This window comes from Podarcis gaigeae, assembly GCF_964106915.1.
Source record: "Podarcis gaigeae genome assembly, chromosome: 11".
NCBI lineage: Eukaryota > Metazoa > Chordata > Lepidosauria > Squamata > Lacertidae > Podarcis > Podarcis gaigeae.
Genome location: NC_139687.1, coordinates 61,728,370 through 61,744,785, shown reverse-complemented (window position 1 = coordinate 61,744,785; position 16,416 = coordinate 61,728,370). Strand labels below are relative to the sequence as shown.

Here is a 16,416-nt window from a genome sequence, read left to right as displayed (position 1 = left end):
AGGTAGCCATGTTGGTTTGACACAGTCAAAATAAATTAAAAAAATGTCCAGTAGCACCTTAGAGGCCAACTAAGTTTGTTCTGGGTATAAGCTTTTGTGTTCATGCACTCTTCTTCAGATACCAAAAACATATACCCAGAACAAACTTTTTATAATAATTTCTGTTGAAGGCAAGTTTCAAAAAACAGTTTTTGTAAGGGTATATATTTTATGGGGCAATCCCTCTTGCTGGCCCTAGTAGGACCAACTTGGCCAGTTAGCCCTGGTGATCATTTGATGCCTACTGACTGGGTTTCCCCCCATGACCCCTGAATTTTAGAATTTTATTGATATTGATGCTGCATTTTATGTTGTACTTTATGCTGTTTTTAAGTCGCGTTTTAATCAATGTTTTATTTTGCTGCTAGCCTCCCTGAGCCCGGTTTTTAAACTGGGAAGGGCAGGGTATAAATAAAAATTTATTAATATTATTATTATTACCATTAATTGCTGTTAGGAGATCTTCCAGGACAAGGACCACCTAAACCAGCGCTACCACCGCAAGAGGGCTCTCTACCTGGCCTGCTTGGCTCAGCACCTGTCCAAGAAGAAGCTCTTTGGGGCCGTGAAGTTTGCCTACGTCAACGGCAACCACCTGAAGCCGGTCGTGCTCCTGCAGCCGCAAGGTGAGGGTGGCTTTCCGCCTGCTCCTTGATCCAGACCCCCTTCCTTTTCCTTTGTCTCCCTGTAATAGAGCACCAGGTTTGGGCAGAAAAATAAGTGATGGGTTCTGGTGGGTTGAGCAGGAGTGTGATGCTGCAATGTCAGAGGCAGCTGCAGTTTTCGATTGCATAAGGCTGCATCTTAAAATGGGTTAGAGTGAGCGAGTGCTGCAAGACTGGGGGCAGGTTACTACAGTGGATGCTCGGGTTGCGAACGTGATCCATGCGGGATGCATGTTCACAACCCGCAGGACCCGCAACCCCTAGCGGCGCGTTTGCACATGTGCAGGTTGGGCTTTTGCGCATGCTTCTGCGCAATGCTTCTGCGCATGTGTGACCGCTGAAACCCAGAAGTAACCTGTTCCGGTACTTCTGGGTTTCGGTGGTCCGTTACCCAAAAAAAGCAACCTGAAGTGTCTGTAACCTGAGGTATGACTGTATTCATTAATTCTGGTTTATTTATTCAGTTGCATTTATAGTTCACCTTTTCCTCCAAAGAAACTCAAGGTGGTGTACAGGGTTCTCCCCCTCCTCCTTGAATCCTCCCAGCAACGCTGTGGCCAAGCAGGGATTCAAACCCAGGTCTCATAGGTTCTAGTCTGATGATCCGACCACTACTACACACTGTCTTATTTACATAGCTCTCCCATCTCTGAATGGTCAGGGGTGAATTCAGAAAACATTACACAAGTGCAAGATAGTAATGGAATCATGAAATAAAACCACAGAGCTAACCAATAATGAAGTTAGCAGGATAGCAGGAGGGGAGATGTCCAGTCTGCTAACGGCCTCAAGGGTAGAGAGGCGTGTCTTGAGGGAGGGAGATGTTCTTAAAAGTCTTGGCCTGGGTGCCTTCTCCTTATCGACGTTCCTGGATTGCCTTTTACTCACCCTGCTTCGTGGGGTTTTCCCAGGGAAAGACATGAAGTTGGTGACTGTCCGCCTCTACGCTTGCCCTGCCCAGGGCTTCTTCAAGACCAGTCGCCTGCACCCCAACAAGAACAACGTCCGCACGGCTTGGTTCACGGAGAAGCGCTCTCCTGTCGCAGGTATTATTATTCTATATTTATTTATACACCGCCTTTTCCCGTTGATGGGGACCCAAGGAGGCTTACACTGTGTGTAACGTTTCCGAGCACAATTCAAAGTGTTGGTCCTGGCCTTTAAAGCCCTAAACAGCCTCGGTCCAGAATACCTGAAGGAGTGTCTCCACTCCCATCGTTCTGCCCGGACACTGAGGTCCAGCGTCGAGGGCCTTCTGGCGATTCCCTCACTGCAAGGAGCAAAGCGACAGGGAACCAGGCAGAGGGCCTTCTCGGTAGTGGCACCCGCCCTGTGGAACGCCCTCCCACCAGATGTCAAAGAGATAAACGACTACCTGGCATTTAGAAGACATCTGAAGGCAGCCCTGTTCAGGGAAGTTTTTAATGTGTGACATTTTAATGTATTTTTCATCTTTGCCCAGAGTGACTGGGGAAACCCAACCAGATTGGTGGGGTACAAATAATAAATTGTTATTATTATTATTACCGATCTACACACATAAAACAAATTCATGCACAGGCGTCTTCCAAAAGCCCATCCCATACCCAAACCCCAAAAGTCCCATGTCGATTAGCAAATGGTATTGGGGGCAGGATCGTGAAATCTGGAAGCCCCTAGTCGTGAACCGGCACATGGGAGGTGGGTACAGATTCCGTCGTTCTGACTCGAGGAATGAGACAGTTGAGCAGCTCAGCAGCTGTATCCATGACTGAACAGCCCTTTTTAGGATCCACTCTGCTCACCCCGAAAAGGGGGAGGGGCTAGAAAAGGTTCCCTAAACATAGTCTGCCTCCCTTTTTCCCTGACTGGATTACTGCGCCCAGTGAGGTCACCACCCAGCGGTTGTGAAAGACAACTGAACCTTTTTTCAATCTTGCTTGGCTACGAGTGATCGCCAAAGAAGACAAATAGGAACAGCTAAAAACGTAGGAGAAAAAACAATCACCAAAATAATCCAATTAAACATTAATAGAATTAACTATGGATAGATAAGATAGATTAAAAACTTCAGCCTATCGCAGTAAAAGTAGCATGGCACCAGCCCCTCGTTAAAAGGAATTTTTTTTTAAAAAAAAATTCTGGTTATTGCTGTTTTCCTTTTGTTCCCCTTGTGAACGATGCCATGGCCTTTGGCTAGCGCAATAAAGTTTATGAATGAATATATAAACCTTTGATGAACTTGTGTATTCCTGCCTAATAACCCCCCTTCTAAGCTACACAGAAAGATAGCCAGAGTGTCTCCATTGTAGACTTGGATGTTGTGTTGGGTTCTGCGTGGTTTCATGCCAGACAAGCAGGCCGCAGCTGACAGCGTCCGCCATATTTGTTCGACATGGACCGTGGTGATCTCCTGTTCTGCCTTTCCTAGGAGCCTCGGAGCCACCGACGCCACACTACAACAACTCCATTTTGTGGGACCTGGTCCTGGAGTCCAGCCTGCTCTTCCTCTCAGAGGCGGCCCATGACTTCCAAGGCATGCGGGACGGGGTGTCTCTCCTCAAAGTGTGGCTGCGCCAACGTGGTCTTCACCAGGTAACTGGGCCTGGGCACAATGGGGGGAGACCTGGGCCTCCTCGCCTCCTCACCCTTGAGCAGCCTGGCTGTTGTGACAAGACTGCGTTGTCAACTGCCCTGAGATCTACAGGTATAGGGCGGTATACAAATTTAATAAATAAATATTTGGGGTTACAATCAAATATTTGGGGTTACAATGGTGGTGCTAGCTAGGAAGTTGTAGTCCCAAGAATTCTGGAGGACACCAGGTTTGCAAAATCTGCTAAAAGTTGTGATCCCTTTGCACTATGCTAAAAATGCTAAAAATGTCTTGAGCAGCTGCAGGCTACATTCCTAAACAGGACCGTCTTCACCCAGCAGGGTGCAAGGGATGCGGGGCACCTTGATGCTGAATTCTTGGGGGGCACCTCTCAATTCTGGGGGCCACCAGTGGAGGTGAAAAGCAATGGAGCGAAAGTCCCCCCCCCCCTCCGTTACTCTGTTGCAGTACTGCGCCTAAGATTTCAGATTAAAACTGCCACTGCTGGAATTTTTGCCTCCCCACTTCCAGCCACGCTTTGAAGACTGGAGAAGAGATCCTCTTAAGAATATTAGGGGGGCAGGCAGGGGAAGCATGGCTTTGTTTTTTGCAGTCTTCAGGGATTTTTCGCAGTCCGTGCGAAAAATGAACACAATATTTTAGCTGCGGTGCATTCAATTTCAGATTTGTGTTCTTGTTATAAAAAAGCATGCTTAGACATTCCGTACTTGCACCCGTAACCTAGGTTTAAAGTGTCATTTAGCTCCTAGCTTTCTAGCACTGGGTGGCTGGAGGATTTGGGAATCTGCAGCAGAAGAGCGCCTTGCGCCAACTTTTGTGTATTGTCCATTTCTTCCCTCCCCCCCCCCCCAGGGCCTTGGGTGCTTCAATGGCTTCGTGGCTTCTATGCTGGTGGGGTATCTCTTGGAGAAGCACAAGATCAACAAAGTGATGAGTGGATACCAGGTGTTGAGGAACAGCCTTCAGTTCTTAGGTAAGCCCAGTGCGCTTTGGCTCTGAAGTGGGAGGTGCTTAGATTATAGCTGTCAACCTTCCCTTTTTTTTGCAGGAAATTCCCTTATTCCAGCGCCATTTCCCGCTGTTATTGTTAGATTGTTAGATATCCCGTAGACTGTCCCCGGGACAGGTGAGGCTGCTGATCCCTTATTTTCGAGGCTGTTGATCCCTTATTTTCAAATCTGAAAGTTGACAGCTATGGCTTAGATCTGAGCTGGTTTGTGGGGCTCCCTGCCTTTCCACCCTCAATCACAGACCGAGCCACCCATTTGGCAGAATAATAATACGATACAATAATCTTTATTGTCCTTGTCCCATACAGAAGAACGAAATTGAAAATCTACATCAGACATTCAGAAACCAACAAGCCTGCTATCGTAGCCTGGTTAGCCCCCTAAAAACTCTGATACCCCGTAATTAAATACAATATACTCCCATAGAGACTCCTTACACTGCGTTTAAAACCAAAATCGCATTTAGATAGAAACTGTTTCTCAGGCGGCTAGTCCTAGTCTTTATAACCCTGGACCTTCTTCCAGAAGGCAGAAGCTGAAAGAGACCATTTCCGTGGTGCGCACTATCCTGCGCTATCTCTGCAGCTTTCTTATGGCACCTAGAAGCGTAGATTTGATCCAAGGTGGGAAGAGTGCGCCCAATTATTCTCTCCACAGTCTTTACAACCCTGGACAGCGTTGTTTTTCCCCTGACTGTGCAGCTCCCAAACCACACACACAGACCATAATAATAATAATAAGATCTCCCTGGATTTCAGGCTGGTGGTGGCAACGTAACAGCATTTTTGTACGTTTCTCCTTGTAAGGTGTGCCCTGCATTTAGAAAGTGATCGTTATCAGGGAGAGGGCTAGAATCTGTTTTCTTCAGTATGCTAGATTTCTACATGGAGGGTGTTTCTTACGAGGAGAAACAGTGGACGGCACAATTCCTTCCTCTGTAGTGACGCATTTTAGGGAGGACGTGACATACTATGTCTTAGAATCATAGAGTTGGAAGGGACCTAGGGAAACCATCTAGTCCAGCCTCCTTGGAATGTGTCGTTTGCCTCTGAATCTCTTCTCCCCGCCCCCACCATTCCCTTGTGTTCCCCATTTTTGAGAGAGAGGGTGTTGCTTCTGGTTGAAGCTTGCGGGCCATCTATGCCTCTGTCCGCCCCCCCCCCCCATTTATATACAGTGGTACCTCTGGTTGCATCGGGACGCGGGTGGCGCCGTGGTTCAAACCACAGAGCCTAGGACTTGCCGATCAAAAGGTCGGCAGTTCGAATCCCCGCAATGGGGTGAGCTCCCGTTGCTCGGTCCCTACTCCTGCAAACCTAGCAGTTCGAAAGCACATCAAAGTGCAAGTAGATAAATAGGTACCGCTCCGGTGGGAAGGTAAACGGTGTTTCCGTTGCGCTGCTCTGGTTCGCCAGAAGCGGCTTAGTCATGCTGGCCACATGACCCGGAAGCTGTACACCGGCTGCCTTGGCCAATAAAGCGAGATGAGTGCCGCAACCCCAGAGTCGGCCACGATTGGACCTAATGGTCAGGAGCCCCTTTACCTTTACCTTTTTACCTCTGGTTGTGAACGGGATCCATTCCAGAGGCCTGTTCGCAACCTGAAAAGAACGCAACCCAACAGGAAGCTCAGAAGATAATCTCAGGGTCTGGGTAGGTTCATATGGAAACTGCAGCTGCTGCTGCCCTCAAGACCGGCTTCTGAGCTTCCTGTTGGGACGTGTTGTTGGGTACCTTGAGGGCAGGATACTCCACTAGACCGGACACTAAGATCACACCTGTTTTCATCCTGAGAGGTTTGGGGGAAATCAGTGCCCATCTCTGCTGCTGTTTTGTTTCTCTGTAAAGGTGTCCTCTCCCTTTTTCACCTTCTGCAGTTTCACAATCTCTGAGTAATTGCATGATCTTTTCCCCCACGTGTCGTGTCTTTCTTCCTTCCAGCTGCCACAGACCTCAGTACATCTGGAATCAGCCTTTCAAAGGATAGCATTTCCTCACTGGTAAGAGTGTGTGCTTTGGGGTACTTGGGATTCCTGGTTAGGGCAGAGGCAGTGTGGGGCTCAACCTCTTGTTTATTATTGCAGCTGTATTCCACCTTCCTTCCAAGGAGCTCAAGGTGCCATGCATATATATACCGAACAACAAACCCCTGTGTTGCAAACTTAACACTGCAAACAATACAAGCAACACGAAGACCAGTATACTAGATAGCACTGCAATTCTTATTGCACAATATACATGACAAAATGTGTACACTTGTGAATTCTCTAACATATTTGAAATCAAATGAACACACATCTGTCAATCTTTGAAAGTCCGTAGAAGTATAATAAGTCTGACCTTTAAAGCCCTAAACGGCCTCGGTCCAGTATATCTGAAGGACACTGAGTTCCAGCACCGAGGGCCTTCTGGCAGTTCCTTCACTGCGAGAAGCCAAGTTACAGGGAAGCAGGCAGAGGGCCTTCTCGGTGGTGGCCCCCGCCCTGTGGAACACCCTCCCACCAGATGTCAAAGAGAAAAACAACTACCAGACTTTTAGAAGACATCTGAAGGCAGCTCTCTTTAGGGAAGCTTTTAATGGGCGGGGTATAAATAATAAATAATAATAATAATAATAATAATAATAATAATAATAATAAATTATTATTATTATTTATTATGATGTCTATCGTTGAAACAAAGTAATGGATGCTATCCTGTGGGCTAAGCGGTAAAACTTTTTTTAGGTATTCATGGTGCTGAAGTAGTAAGTGAATAACAACGTAGGTATGACAGTGATCCCGGATAATCTGACTGTTACAAAAGAATTCAAATAAGAAACAATGACCTGTGTAAATGAAAACTATATAAACTTCACACATTACAACTCATATGCTACAACTACAATAAGACGAACAAAGGTACATGCCCCATAGATTAGAAAAATGCACAAGGAGCAGTGGTCATGAGAATATGTAACCACTGCTACCAGTTGCATGATACCTGAAGCATAAGTAACCATTCCCAGGTGGCGGTCATTACAGGGAGACTGGATTGCAGTAATTCAATTTAAAGATACAGAACAATATAACAACAATAGAAAAACATCAAATAAAACAATTTAAACCCAGTTCAGAATTAAGTCCATCAACAAAAGACAAGGTCATGAAAGACAGCTATGACAGAAAGAATCTCAATTCATTTTTATGTTTAAGACCATTCACCCTGAAGGACTTAATTCTGAACTGGATTTAAATTGTTTTATTTGATGTTTATCCTCACAACAACCCTGTGAGGTTGTGCATTCACTGTCCCTGCTAGAAGCTGCTACCCCCTCCTGCTTTTCAGTGACGCCTTTTGAATCTCAATATTTATGTTTTATGGAAAGGTTTTCAGTGAACAAATAAAGAAATTGGGGAGGGGGACCAAAACAAAATGTGCTTAAAATGAATACAGCACAATATATAGGTATATAAGTAAGGTTTTCATTCCATCGAACATATAATTATTAACAAGTCGCTACAGCTTTTATGAATGCACTCCAATCATATTTATCCATACACAATCTGTGTCCAAAAGCAATCTCTTTCTTTATTATAAGAGTTGTCGTATCTTTTGTCCATTGATCAAAGGATAGTAGTAGTAGTGTAATAATAATAGTAATAATTTGTTTATGCCCCACCCATTTGGCTGGGTCTCCCCAGCCACTCTGGGCGGCTTCCAACAGAATATTAAAACACGATAAAACATCAGACATTAAAAACTTCCCTAAACAGGGCTCCCTTCAGATGTCTCTAAAAGCTGGATAGTTATTTATTTCCTTGACATCTGGTGGGAGGGTGTTTCACAGGGCGGGTGCCACTACCGAGGAGGCCCTCTGCCTTGTTCCCTGTAACTCCACTTCTCGCAAGGAGGGAACCGCCAGAAGACCCTCGGAGCTGGACCTCCGTGTCTGGGCTGAATGATGGGGGTGGAGACGCTCCTTCAGGTATAGATAGAAAGATTATCTTTCCAGTGAATCAATATCAAGTCTTTCGGCAGACCTGAGGGTGCAAAGAGACCATCTATGTTGACCAGGTGTCAAACCCCGTATCTGAAGAAATGTGCGTGCACACGAAAGCTCATACCAATAACAAACTTTAGTCTCTAAGGTGCTACTGGAAGGATTTTATTTTATTTTGTCCGTATAATGGATATGTGGTTTAGGCATTTTTAATTTCTCCCCCCAAATTTATTTATACATCCCGATGCTTCTTTTCTCCAGAATTTTGCAAGCATCAGCCATTGCATAAACCTAAGTTTCAAATGAGCATTTTCCTTGTTATACCTTTTGAATCTCAGCTTTGTCCTCTTCCTCTAGCCTACCCTGGCAGACTTCCACGCAGCGTTCCAGGTGGTCTTTGTGGACCCTTCTGGGTTGGTCAACCTGTGCGCAGACATGACGGCCTCCACATATAAGCAGGTAAATGAGGTCATGGTTTAGGCCAGCTTTCCCCAACGTGGTGCCCTCCAGATGTTTCCTATCAGCCCTAGCCAGTTCATGTTTACTGGAGGAGAGGAGAGGAAACTTCTCTGTGCAGCCAAAACACCTTGTTACTAGCAGAACAAATTCATTGGAAAACCGCCGTGTATTCATGTCACTTATAACCAGCTCTTCGCTGTTTGCATAATCATGGAGTGAGAAACAGAATTAAAAATACAACAAAGCAATATTTCACCAAAATTCAGCACCCTCAAAGGAAGAATGGTTGATAAAAACCTTGGGATATGCAGCGAGGGCAAAACTGATGGCAGTGATAAGAGACACAGATTTAGTATCCTTTAAAGAAGTCTGGAAACTCTTAATTTGTTTAAAAACTTATTTCCCCTATGCAAAGGCCAAAGCAGAGTTTGAAGCGTAAAAAAATAGCAGGATATATTAAGAAATGGGTTAAAGAGGATGAAATTAGATAAGACAGAACCTTAAAAAGCAATTTGATGTAATTTGATGTATTGATGTATTGATGTCGGGTGAGCGGAAGTCACTACAGTGGTGCCCCGCAAGACGAATGCCTCGCAAGACGAAAAACCCACTAGACGAAAGAGTTTTCCGTTTTGGAGGCGCTTCGCAAAACGAATTTCCCTATGGGCTTGCTTCAGAAGAAGACAGCTCATAGGGAAATCTCCGGGGGCCTCTTTTAAATGCTGGCGGTGGGGAGCAAAGCCTTTCCCCCCCCCCCCGGCCTTCAGAAGAGGTCCAGGAAGGCCGGCGGGGGCCGAAAGGCTTTGCTCCCCACCGCCAGCATTTTAAAAGCAGTCCGGGATAGCAGGGAAGCGCTTCCCGCTGTCCCGGACGGCTTTTGAAGGCAGGCGGGGGGGGGAGCAAAGACTTTTGCCCCCCGCCCGCCTTCAGAAGAGGTCCTGGACTTTGCTCCCCCTTGCCTGCCTTCCCGGGAGAGCGGAGAAATGCAGCGCGTCTCTCCGCTGTCCCGGACGGCTTTTGAAGGCAGGCGGGGGGGAGCAAAGACTTTTGCCCCCCGCCGGCCTTCAGAAGAGGTCCTGGACCTCTTCTGAACGCCGGCGGGGGGCAAAAGTCTTTGCTCCCCCCTGCCTGCCTTCCCGGGAGAGCGGAGAAACGCAGCGCGTCTATCCGCTGTCCCGGACGGCTCTTGAAGGCAGGCGGGGGGGAGCAAAGACTCTTGAAGGCAGGCGGGGGGGAGCCGGACCTGGTCTGAAGGCGGTTTCCATAGGAACGCATTGATTTATTTTCAATGCATTCCTATGGGAAACCGTGCTTCGCAAGACGAAAAACTCGCAAGACGAAAAGACTTGCGGAACGAATTAATTTCATCTTGCGAGGCACCACTGTAGTTTTGTTGAATTGGAATGTAACTGTTGAGTAACAGATTTAACTTTCAATATGGAAAAAAAAATATATACAGTGGTACCTCGCAAGACGAATGCCTCGCAAGACGAAAAACGTGCAACACGAAAGAGTTTTCCGTTTTTTGAGTCATTCCGCAAGACGAGTTTCCCTATGGGCTTGCTTCGCAAGACGAAACGTCTTGCGAGTTCTTGCGAGTTTGTTTCCTTTTTCTTAAAGCCGCTAAGCCGTTAATAGCCGCTAAGCCGCTAATAGCTGTGCTTCGCAAGACGAAAAAACCGCAAGACGAAGAGACTCGTGGAACGGATTAATTTCATCTTGCGAGGCACCACTGTATAAGAAATTCAACCTAGTGTAAAAACAGACGGCATGCCAGTGTTTTCACCGTTGTTGGAACTGCAGGCTTGTGGGGCAGGCTGAGAACGAGAGAGTGACTTGGGCGAACGGGGAATTCGAACCCGGGTTTCGTGTTATTGTCTACCTGCTGCTCTGCTTCGCTCTTTGCAAATGGACCAGGGAAGCGAACGAGCCAAGAGTGCTTGCACCAGCTGCTTGGGGGGCGGGGAGAGGTTTTGTAGGGTACCCCCAACCAGGATGAGTTGATGCCTCGAGAGGGAGAAGTAGGCAACTACCGTATTTTTCGCTCTATAAGAAGCACCCGACCATAAGACTCACCTAGTTTTTAGAAAAAAATATATTCTGAATCAAATGTTGTACTAAACTATTTAATAAGCAACCGGGATATCTGAATCATATTGCAACCATGTAAAGTGAACAGTGGCATTAAGAGTTCACAGCAGTTCTCAACCTGTGGGTCCCTAGATGTTGTTGGACTACAACTTCCATTATCCCTCACCTCCCATCTTCCTTGAGCTCTGGCTTTGCTAGCTAGGGGCGATGGGAGTTGTAGTTCAACAATATCTGGGGACCCACAGGTTGAGAAAGGCTGAATTGTGGTATGTGAGGTGGGGCTTACCTGCCCCCACCCCAATATTTTATTCAAGTTGGAAGAGGGAAGGAAGGAAGAGAGGGAGAGCTCACATTTGTGCTGCCTGTGGCGGGCAGCTGCCTCGCCTCGCCTCCGAGGTGACGCCGGAACTGGAGCAAAAAGATTAGGAGGAGACGCCGGGACAGGAGCCGTGTAAGCGGCTCTCCCTTTGCTTGAATTAGTCAGCTGGGAGGAGGGGCAGAAGGGGCTGCTGTCCGTCCCTCTTTCTGGCTCATTGTAAAGCAAGCAGAGCAAGAGCCAGTGAGCTTCACAGTGAGCTGGGTGGAGGAGTGGAAGGAGCTCCCATCCGTCCCTCCTCCCGCCTCGTTGTAAAGCCAGCAGAGCAAGAGCTGCTGACACGCTCTCTGGGGCGTGCGACAGACGGGAGCCATGGCTCTGGTTGCAGAGGCATCCCTCAGCTTGCAACTGCAGCGGCAGCCGAGGGATCCCTCTGCAGTCCACGGCATTTACTCCAAAAGACGCACAGACAATTCCCCTTACAGTCGTAAAAAAAAAGTAAAGGGACCCCTGACCATTAGGTCCAGTCATGACCAACTCTGGGGTTGCGCGCTCATCTCGCTCTATAGGCCGAGGGAGCCGGCGTTTGTCCGCAGACAGCTTCCGGGTCATGTGGCCAGCATGACTAGGCCGCTTCTGGCGAACCAGAGCAGCGCACGGAAACGCCGTTTACCTTCCCGCCGGAGCAGTACCAATTTATCTACTTGCACTTTGACGTGCTTTCAAACTGCTAGGTGGCGGAGCAGGGACCGAGCAACGGGAGCTCACCCCGTCGCAGGGATTCGAACCGCCGACCTTTTGATCGGCAAATTCTAGGCTCTGTGGTTTAACTCACAGTGCCACCCGCATCCCTTTCTTACAGTGGTACTTTGGGTTAAGTACTTAATTCGTTCCGGAGGTCCGTTCTTAACCTGAAGCACCACTTTAGCTAGTGGGGCCTCCCGCTGCTGCCGCGCTGCCAGAGCACAATTTCTGTTCTTATCCTGAAGCAAAGTTCTTAACCCGAGGTACTATTTCTGGGTTAGCGGAGTCTGTAACCTGAAGTGTATGTAACCCGAGGTACCACTGTACTTTTTAGGAGGAAAAGGTGTGTCTTATGGAGCGAAAAATACGGTACATTGTGGCCTGGAATTGACTCTTGGGGGTTTGGCTTATCTCTCCGCTTGCCTAAATGTGTGCGGTTTTGCTCTTCCTTAGATCCAATTCGAAGCCAAGAACTCCATGGAGATTCTGGACGACAAAACGATGGATGGGTTCCATTTGCTGCTCATGACCCCCAAGCCTCTGATCCGAGCCTTTGACCACGTGTTCCAGTACGTTCTCTCCACGAGAATATTTCTTTTTTTCTTACGTTTACACACTACTTTTTCTTCGAAGGAGCACAAGGGGAGCTGCCTGGTTCTCCTCTTCCTCCTCATTTCCTCCTTACAACAAGTGTGTGAGAGAAGTTGGGTTGAGATACGGTGACTAGCCAAAGGTCACCCAGTGAGTTTTGTGGTCGCATGGGGATTCGAACCCCAAGCCTCCCATGTCCTAGCCCATGGATAGGAAAACTAAGGCCCAGGGGCCAGATCTGGGCCAGTCGCCTTATAAATCCGGCCCGTGGATGGGCCGGGAATCAGCATGTTTTTACATGAGTAGAATGTGCCCTTTTATTTAAAATGCATCTCTGGGTTATTTGTGGGGCATAGGAATTCGTTCATCTTTTTTTCAAAATATAGTGTCAGGGAACTAACATTGGAGCCAGAGGTGGAGGCAAGGCTCCCAAGCGATGCCGGAGAAGGGCCCAGCAGGGAGAGAGGGAGCTCATCGGCTGGGGAAGGAAATCAGCGTAACACCAGGGATAAAGGGGGGCGGGTGGGGGAATCGGCGAGGGGGCTCCAGGACTCCTCGCCGGAGACCAGCGGGGAGAGCACGGGTCCTCCGCTGCCCACACCCTCCCTGCGCAGAAGACTTCCGCGCAGGGAAAGTAGGCGTAGACTTGGCGTCAAAGAACTTCTTTGCTGGAAGAAGTTCAAGAAACGCCCACTGACGGATTCTGCTAGCAACTGAGCAGCCACGAAGTGAAGGGCTGTCCAGCCAGAAAAAGGTTTAACCAGGCAACCTAGCCAGGAGTGGCGGCAACTTACGCACGAGCAACCCCATATAACCATTACATATAGTCTGGCCCCCCACAAGGTCTGAAGGACAGTGGACTGGCTCCCTGCTGAAAAAGTTTGCTGACCCCTGTCCTAGTCCAACACTCTTTTTTAAAAAAATGTGTTTTACTAAAAACCAGAGCCCTTGGGGGAGGGATAATTCAGACGGAAATTCCCAGGTGTCAAAAAAAGGTTATTTATGTATTCCACTACGACTGCCCGTGTTTTGTTAGCACAAAAATGGAAAACGAGCGAGGTCTTAACCAAAGAAGAATGGCAACTTAAATTGATGGAATATGCGCAGCTTGTGGATCTAACTTATAGAATAAGAGAACAAGAAGAACATCCGTTTAAAGAAGATTGGAAAATGTTTCTTGAATATATGGGGGAAATTGTGTACACTTGAAAACGTCCGCAGCATTAAGATAAATTCAACAGTTTTGATGGAAGTAATAATGGAATACTGAATGGTTTACTTTATATAAAATATGCGGGGATTTACGCTATGCAAAATGAACCATGGAAAGAGAAGAAGGGAAGTTATTGATATTTTAAGATTGTTTAAATGAATATTCTAAATTGTAAAACAGAAGATTTAATAAAAAATATATACAAAAAAAGAAAATAAGTAATGCATAACTAAATAAATAAGAATTAATAATCTGACTTGACCCTATATATAAACATTCAAGAAATGGACATACAGTGGTACCTCGGATTAAGTACTTACCGTATTTTTCGCACCATAGGGCGCACCGGACCATAGGGCGCACCCAAATTTTTTGGGGGGAAATAAAGGGGGGGAATTATTTCCCCCCCAGGTGCGGGGCTGGGGCGGGGGAAGCTCGAGCTTCCCCCGATCCCAGCCCCCAAACAGGCAAGTCTCCGCAAGCCGAGGGAGTGCTCCCGCTGCTTGCGGAGAGGTCCGCGAAGCCTGGACGTGCTGAGCTCAGCGCGCGCAGGCTTGAGCATGCAGGCAAGTCTCCTCAAGCAGCGGGAGCCCAGCGCTGGGCTCCCGCTGCTTGCGGAGAGGTGTGCGAAGCCTGGAGAGCGTGAGGGGTCGGTGCGCACCAACCCCTCTCACTCTCCAGGCTTCAGCGAAAGCCTGCATTCGCACCATAGGACGCACACACATTTCCCCTTCTTTTTTGGAGGGGAAAAAGTGCGTCCTATGGTGCAAAAAATACGGTAATTCGTTCCGGAGGTCCGTTCTTAACCTGAAACTGTTCTTAACCTGAAGCACCACTTTAGCTAATGGGGCCTCCTGCTGCCGCTGCACCACCACCGTGCGATTTCTGTTCTCTTCCTGAAGCAAAGTTCTTAACCCGAGGTACTATTTCTCTCTCCCGGCTGCCCTCTCCTCAGCCTCAAGAACGTGTCCAAGCTTCAGGCGGCCTGCAGGAAGATGCAGCTGCTCAACGAGCTTATGGATCGCGGTGGGAATTACGTGGCGGCGACTCTGCCTTTCCTCATCGGCTTGCTGGAACGAGGGCTGTCTCAGAGGATCCTGTTGCTGACGCATGCGCTGCCCCAGACTCAACCAGTAAGTTTTATTTCAGACCATGGTGGTGACGATGATATTTATATTATATTTACATTAAAAACCTGACAGTACCAAATTATCGAAGGCTTTTCACCAAAGCCAGACTAAACGTCTTTCCTTCTGCAGTGTTGGACGGCAGGTTGAGAGGAGTTCCCTACCAGGACAGACTTTGCTCGTGTGCTCAGGACATCGATTCCATAAGACATATTTTGCTGCACTGTGCGAAATATGAGCAAGCTAGGGCTGAACTGATATTACCCTTGCTGGTACCTTTCCTGGGAAAATCAGTGGCTCACTATGTCAGGTTCCTATTGGAAGACCGGACAAAGGCTAGAACATTAGCAGTGGCAAAGTTTTATCGGTGGTTGCAAGAACCAATGATAACTATCTTTAAGTCTGAACAAAATGCTTGTTTAACCTGGAGCTAGGCTGTCTGAATTGTGTTATTGCTTTCTAACATTTTGTTGGGTCTCTAGACCGTAATAAATATTGATTGGTTGATATTTATTTATACCCCACCGTTTCCCCTGGCAAGGACTCAAGGCGGCTTACGGATTAAATGAGAACAGCTAAAAACATTTTGCGGTGGGGTGGGGGACAACTGAACATTCAGAAGAATATTAAAAGCATACCAGTGTACTGTTGGCACCTGTCTAGCTTGGGAGACATTTATACACACAACAACCCTGTCAGGTGGTTTAGGCAGAGAGAGAGCAACTGGCCCAGTGAGCTTCATGGCTGAGCAGGGATTTGAACCCTGGTCTCCCAGGCCCTGTGGTTGCTGCAGAGCGCAACCCGAAAATACTTATCCTGAAGCATATTTATCCCGAGGTATGACTGTGTTGTGTTTTATGCTCGTTTAGTACGGTATGTAAACTGGTCTGGGACCGTAATAAAATTTATATACAGTGGTACCTCTGGTTGCGAACGGGATCCGTTCCAGAGCCTCGTTCACAACATGAGCAGAACGCAACCCGCGTCTGCGCATGCGCGGGTCACAATTCACTGCTTCTGCGCATGCGCACGATGCCATTTTGAGCATCTGCGCATGTGCGAGCGGCGAAACCCGGAAGTAACCCTTTCCGGTACTTCTGGGACGCTGTGGGACGCAACCTGAAAAGATTTAACCTGAAGCCAACGTAACAAGAGGCATGACTATATATCTTTCCAGCGTGGCCCATCTAATTTTGTTTCTCTCATCTTTTTCGCCCAGTGGCCAATTGATGCTGATCCCCCAAAACACAAGGACATTGGGTCCCTGTCATTTGGACTTTTGCTGAACCTTGAATTTGCAGGCAGCATCCTGGAGAGGGGACCTGGAGGGGACAGACCAGAGGTGAGACTGGAAGAGTTCTCTGGTCCCCGTTATTGGGTGTCCAAGAGATTTTCTGCCTACGCTTTTGCCTTCTGTTTGTTCCATCTTGTAGGCACAACCCCCGGTGGTGAAAGTGCGCACTTTGATTTCAATAGGACTTTGAATGGGCATGGTTATTCATGAAAGAAACTTCCTTGTCCTGTTTTGCACACCCTTTTTTCTTGCTGAAAAATGATATTTTGGACCCATGGAACTCCCCAAC

General features: G+C 47.6%; 1 protein-coding gene across 2 annotated transcripts in view; it reads left to right on the top strand.

Annotated features, from left to right (window-relative positions):
• NOL6 (nucleolar protein 6) overlaps positions 1–16,416 on the top strand; it is a 64,662-nt gene that overhangs the window by 3,838 nt on the left and 44,408 nt on the right. For both annotated transcript variants that reach the window (XM_083702622.1, XM_083702623.1), the window contains exons 5-13: positions 497–665; positions 1,616–1,750; positions 3,115–3,278; positions 4,153–4,273; positions 6,252–6,310; positions 8,650–8,751; positions 12,356–12,471; positions 14,662–14,839; positions 16,053–16,175. In XM_083702622.1, the coding sequence (XP_083558748.1) occupies positions 497–665; positions 1,616–1,750; positions 3,115–3,278; positions 4,153–4,273; positions 6,252–6,310; positions 8,650–8,751; positions 12,356–12,471; positions 14,662–14,839; positions 16,053–16,175 (1,167 nt within the window). The remainder of the gene's footprint in view (positions 1–496; positions 666–1,615; positions 1,751–3,114; positions 3,279–4,152; positions 4,274–6,251; positions 6,311–8,649; positions 8,752–12,355; positions 12,472–14,661; positions 14,840–16,052; positions 16,176–16,416) is intronic.